Source organism: Prionailurus bengalensis, chromosome E1 (genome assembly GCF_016509475.1).
Source record: "Prionailurus bengalensis isolate Pbe53 chromosome E1, Fcat_Pben_1.1_paternal_pri, whole genome shotgun sequence".
NCBI classification, from domain to species: domain Eukaryota; kingdom Metazoa; phylum Chordata; class Mammalia; order Carnivora; family Felidae; genus Prionailurus; species Prionailurus bengalensis.
The window spans coordinates 54,167,545-54,173,544 of NC_057347.1; the positions used below are offsets into that span (position 1 = coordinate 54,167,545).

At 60.2% G+C, this 6,000-nt stretch overlaps 1 protein-coding gene across 1 annotated transcript in view; it reads left to right on the forward strand.

Moving 5' to 3' along the window:
• The window catches only part of DNAI2 (dynein axonemal intermediate chain 2), a 28,222-nt gene extending 23,399 nt beyond the window's left edge, over positions 1–4,823 (forward strand). The window contains exons 10-13 of the mRNA XM_043585161.1: positions 667–802; positions 1,320–1,466; positions 2,222–2,446; positions 4,109–4,823. Of these exons, the coding sequence (XP_043441096.1) occupies positions 667–802; positions 1,320–1,466; positions 2,222–2,446; positions 4,109–4,195 (595 nt within the window). The 3' untranslated portion in view covers positions 4,196–4,823. The remainder of the gene's footprint in view (positions 1–666; positions 803–1,319; positions 1,467–2,221; positions 2,447–4,108) is intronic.
• The last annotated feature ends 1,177 nt before the right edge of the window (positions 4,824–6,000 follow it).

Below are 6,000 nucleotides of genomic sequence, written 5' to 3' on the forward strand. Positions count from 1 at the left end.
GACTTTCATATATGGTATAAGGGTCCAATTTCATTCCTCACCACAGAAATCTTCGAAAATCTAGATCCCCCACTGAGTAGGAAGTATAACGTTCTTCTAATGTCGATATTAGGAACTTCTCTGGGCATATTCTTCCTCTGACTCCTTTTGGTGAGTCCCATTGCTGGGAGACTGAGCCCAGATCCAGCAACATGTGCCTGTCCCCTGGAGTTAGCTGTAGAGAAACTCTAGTGGCTCAGCCCCTGGGAAGGACCAGAGCCTTTAAAGTGCATATTATCAGGGCGCCTGGGTGGCTCAGTCGGTTGAGCATCCGACTTCAGCTCAGGTCATGACCTTGTGGTTCGTGAGTTTGAGCCCCGTGTCGGGCTGTGGGCTGACAGCCTGGAGCCTGCTTCCGATTCTGTGTCTCACTCCCCCTCCCCCTCTCTTACTCTCTTTCAAAAGTAAATTAACATTAAAAAAAATTTTTTTTAAATAAAGTCCATACTGCCCACGGCTGGTGGGCGAGGCTGGCATGGCTAGAAGTCAGACACAAGGAAGAACTTCCTGCCCAGCAACGAGACCCTAGAGCCCAGGGGGCCTGGATGAGCAGAGCGGTGGCTCAGCAGCCTCTCTGTGCCTCCCGACCACAGTGGGCCTTGACCACTGGCACCTGGCTCCCCACAGGTACCACATGGCTTACCTCACCGATGGCGCCTGGAGCCCAGTGAGGCCGGCGGTTTTCTTCACCACCAGAATGGACGGGACCCTGGACATCTGGGACTTCGTGTTCAAGCAGTGTGACCCTGCCCTCAGCCTCAAGGTCACGTGTATCCCACTCCCCATGCATCCAGGCCCTTGGGCCCTGGTGGCCCAGCAGAATTACCTGGGGGAAATTGAGAAAGAAAAGAAAAGTGGAAAGCCTGGCCTCTCCTCCCACCAGACCTATTCCTTCGGCAGCCCCGGCATGGGCTCCTGGCAGCTGACCCTTCCAGCCTACGCTCAGGTCACATCGGCATAGCTACACCCAAGCCCCGCTGGCGTGGGCCATGGAAGGGCGTGGCATTTGGGAAGCTGCAGGATGGACGTGGGCTGGACTGAAGGGGTGAGGCGTGGCGGGTGGGGTCAGGTGTGGTGGAAGGTGAGGCCGGAGGGGGGCAAAGGGTCTTGACGGCCCATCTCAGAACGTGAGCTTCTGAACTTCGTCTTGTGAGTCAGGGGAGTCCCCGAGGGTATTTGAACACGGAGCCGGGCCAAGCGCCCCTCTCCCCAGGGGCCGGGGACTCAAGACAAGCTGCTTGGCTCCTCTCTCAACCGCATCTGCCTGGCCCCTCCGACAGGTGTGCGACGAGGCCCTCTTCTGCCTCCGGGTGCAGGACAACGGATGCTTCATCGCCTGCGGCTCCCAGCTGGGGACGACCACGCTGCTGGAGGTCTCGAATGGGCTGTGCACCCTCCAGAAGAACGAGAAGAACACGGCTTCCTTGGTAAGTGCCCGGTGCTGACCCCAGCCCCGTGGCAGAGCAGGCCAGGCAGAGAGAGAGAAACGCATGGGCCTTTGGGGAGGTGGCGTGGGGTCCCGAGATGAGCGCATAAGTGGGGTCAGGAGTGTCTGACTCAGCCCTGGCTTCGCCACTCGGGAGCCAAGCCAGCCTGGGCAAGTCCTGTCACCTCCGCAGGCTTTGGCTTTCCCGCTGCCCAAGTGGTTTGACTAGGTCAGTTTGTTTGGTCCCAGAGGTCACATTTGTGGCAGATGAAGGCTTAGCAGATGCCAGAAGAGAAGATGGAGGGAAGGTGGCCACCCTGGGGCAGGAGGCTAAGGGGGCTGGGAGGCTGAGAGCCATCATGACATCCCACGCCCACCCCAGCACTGTGGGCACACTGTGGCACTGAATCCCCCGGTGCCGAGGCCCTGGGCGAGCCCCCCGGCTCTGCCCGAGGTTGTGGGCCCACCACCGAGCGGGTGCTCCCCTGGCCCAGGGCCCCACGGTGCACGGCTGTGTGGCTGTTCTGTTCCACGTCTTCTCCGTTCTGGGGACCTCTCAGGACTGGGTGACATGGTGGCTCTGCTCCTGCCTCCTGATCTCGATGTCCAGCCCTCCTTTCTTGCCGTTAGTGCTGAGAACAGACCCCTGCCTTGTGCTGTGAGTGAAGCAAGAGAGCTAAGCCCGGCCCCATGCTGGGAGCCGGCCGCCGGCTGCCACCCTCTCCCCACGGGCCTCCCTGTCCCCGTGTACCCCAGATATTTGAGCGGGAGACCCGGCGGGAGAAGATTCTGGAGGCGAGGCACCGGGAGATGCGGCTGAAGGAGAAAGGCAAAGCGGAGGGCAGGGATGACTCCCTGAGAGAGGAGGAGCCTACCTTCCACCTGGAGGAGCTGGTCACCAAGGCCGAGGATGAGTTCTTCAACATCATCTACTCGGAGCTGAAGAAGAAAGAGACGGAAGCCATGAAGAAGACAAAGCCTGTAGGGTCCCGAACGGGGGCTCGGGTGGCCCGGGTGGGAGCCCTGGCGCCTGGGTTCCGCCTGCTCGCTGCCCTCCTGGGTGACCTTGGGCAAGTGGCCTCAGCAGGTGGACCTTAACTTGTCCATCTGGCCAATGGGAGCAATTACTCCCTTCCTCCTGAGAAATCCTGAGTCTCCACGTGGACTGTAGGCTGCTTGAGGGCAGGGACCACGCTCCACGCTTCTTGTGGCCCTCCTCCCCGCCGACACGGCTGGCACTGGGACACACGCGTGGCCACTGCCACAAAGACCCGGGGCTGCGTGAGCTGGCAGCTCAGAGTGAGCCCCGAGGCCCTGGGAGGGGGCGGTGGGCTGGGAGGTCCGAGGCACAGAGGCCGGCTGCTGACCCCACCTGGTGTCGCGGGGGTATGATTTGTGCGGAGCTCACCCATCCGTGCTCTCTGGCTCTAGAGCACTTTCTAGGGGTATCGCCTGGGCCGGTCGGTCGCTTCCCTTCTTGGCTCCTTCATTTGCATCTGGAAAAGAAGGAGGTTGAGCTATAAAGGGGGTGCCCGGTCACCTTCCGGGCCCTCTTCTGTACCCAGGGATAGAGGAAGAAGAAGGCATTGTTGGCGTGGGTCATGGCCTTCAGGGGCCTCCAGATGAGAGGCCAAGGGTGGTGAAGAACACCACAGCGGGGGAGTGTGAGCCGGGACCTACCCCGGGAGCAAGGGCGTCAACACGATTCAAGGGCGTGGGCTGGGGCGGAATGAAAACGTAAGTGCAGGGCACCTGCCCACAAAGCCAGGCCCACTGGCCTCCTGGGTGCCAACCTCGCAGACAGGCTGGCGGAAGACGGGCGAGCACGCGGACGGGGTGACTGGTTCCATCCCAAGACCTCTTCCCCCTCTGCCTCCCCCCACTGGAGCCGGCCACAGGCTGTGACATTTGCCCCTCGTGTTGCATTTGGAAGCACCTGGATAGGAGGGGCCTTGTTCTCACACCATCGTCGGTGTGGCAAGGTGGGGCAGAGACCTCCCTCCGCTTACGGCAGAGACGGGACTGGAGTCCCAGCTTCCCAACCCTCCCCCCCCACCCTTGCCCTCCAGAAGGCAGTGCTGGTAGTGGCCACCTCCCACAGCGCAGTGCGCCTGACAGACACCCGGCCTGGGGCTGCAAGTCCCGAAAAGCACTCCTTCCCGCTGCTTGAACACTCCAGGCGGAGAAGCTCGGCCTCAGAAGGGAGTAAGGTGCACAGAACAACCCGCTTAGCCTTAGTTTTCTGCAGTTGGCCAGAACCTCTGGGGTCAGAGCTGAGAAAGCAGTGCTGAGCCCTTACACCTGTATCTCTAACCTGGGCCACAGCCCTGAGAGGAATCGTGTCCACTTCACGGGCGAGGGGACCAAGGAGACTCAGGAGGAGCGTTAGCCCGAGGTCACCCAGGCAGCAAAGCGACCGAAGCAGGACTTGGACCCCAGCCTGCGAGATGCCCGAGGCCGTGCCCGCCGTCCACGCTCGCTGGCTCGCTCTGAGCACCCACTAGGCCCTCAAGGCCACAGAGCCAGGAGCACAGTCTCCTGGGCCTCCACCAGTTGGCTGGTTTGGGCCTCAGGGGATCAACTTCCCAGGGTGCAGGGCGGGCCCGGCCCCACCAACGGTTCTGCACTGTCTTTCTTTGGCAGAAACAGCCGGGTCTGGAGGCAGATGAGGAGGTAGAAGGAGAGGACCTTGGTGAGGAAGAAGGCGACGGTGCCCAGGCTCCGACCTAGAAGGGGCAGGCCAGCCTTGCCCGCGGCCCCTCTCGCGCCGCACCTCCGTCTCCCATCCCCGGGCACCGCCCTGGCTTTGCACGTGGGCGCTGAGCTCAGGAGGGAGGGAGGGAGGGCTGGGGGAGCAGAGGGGTCCTGACCCGACCCGACGCCCCACCGAGTGCTGGCCCCCACTACTCACGGAGCCCAGTCCCAGGGGACCTCTTGGAGGGAGGGAAGGGGCAGGGCTCGTGCCCGAGCTGGGTACCCGTCCTCTCAGCCCCCCGAGCGCACCCCGACGGGCTCCACGCTGCCTTTCAGCCTGGCCCTGCCTCTTCCCGTGGGTTCTGCTTCCCCGGGGTTTTTCCCGGCAAATCATTTTCCCTCAAAGCTTGCAGAGCCTCCGACGGGCTGGCCTCAGCCTCAGAAAGACCTGTGGGCGGGGAGAGGGGCTTCTCCTCCCTTGCTGACCCTCCCCTCCACATACAGCTCAGAAAGGCGGTCTGTCCACTTCTAAAATGTCTCTGAGCACCGCCCCCCACCCCCAACTCTGAGGGCAGATGGACGAATGAGTTTGCTCCCTCCTGTACGCCTGTGAGCTTTCTACTGGCTTAATTCTTAGATTAAATTAATGATAATGGTGCTATAACAGTGCTTATTGGCTACCCTGTGCCGAGCGCTTTCCGTGTTAACCTCGTCCAATTCTTTTTATAAAATCCCTAGAAGGGTCTGCACTCTGATGACCCTTACTCTGCAGAGGAACAGTCTGATTCCGGGTCAAGCGTGGGGACTTGCCCGGGTCACAGAGCTAGCACAGGGCAGAGCAGGGACAGGAATCCGGACGGCTCAGTCCCCACCCTGCACAGCCATCGATGGTAAGCCAGGCACTTGCAGGACCCACTGGGGGCTCCAGGAAAGGCAGTGCTCTGGAACCTTTAGGGACCATTGCCGGAAACGTCTGTAGGCAGGAGGGCACCTGCGAAGTCCCTCGACTGTGCGTGTTGGATGGTCCTAACAGGGACCCAAAGTCCCCTTTTAAAAATTGCCTGTGTTAAGAATCTTATCAGGGCGGGGAGGGCACCTGGGTGGCTCAGTCGGTTAGGCGTCTGACTTCGGCTCAGGTCATGATCTCATGGTTTGTGGGTTCAAGCCCTACGTCAGGCTCTGTGCTGACAGCTCAGAGCCTGGAGCCTGCTTCGGTTCTGTGTCTCCCTCCCTCTCTCTCTCTCTCTCTCTCTCTCTCTCTGTCCTCCCCTGATTTGTGCTGTCTCTCTCTCTCAAAAAAAAAAAAAAAGAAAATTAAGGAAAAAGAAAGGAAAAGAATCTTATTGGGGAGGGGCCGGCTATCCTTTGTGACTAAAGGAAAAACATGAAGTTGCCACTGTGGCTAGACTGATAAAATAATCATCGAGGAACATATTTATTGGTGCTTGACCTGCACAAGAGCCCCAGAGGGAGTGCTGTCCCCATCCTCGATCCCCAAGTCACTGATGTGCCACATGAGACAGAGAGAGAGGGAGGAATGCCTGAGTCCCAGGAAGTGGGGTGAGCCGGCCATGTTTCTGCTCCTTGCCCAGCACTGACCTCTGAGCAGAGGGTGCCCACACATCACGTGCCTCGTTCTGCACAGTCCTGTGATAGGTGCCTCTCTGTGTGGGGACATGGGGAGCCCCGGAGCTGTCTGTAGAGCAGTGGTTTCAGCTGGGGGAGATTTTGCCCCCAATGAGACATTGGGCAATATCTGGGCACATTTTGGATTGACGTGAGTGGTTGGGGGTGCTCCTGGCATCCAGAGGGTAGACGCCAGGCATGCTTCCCAACATCCT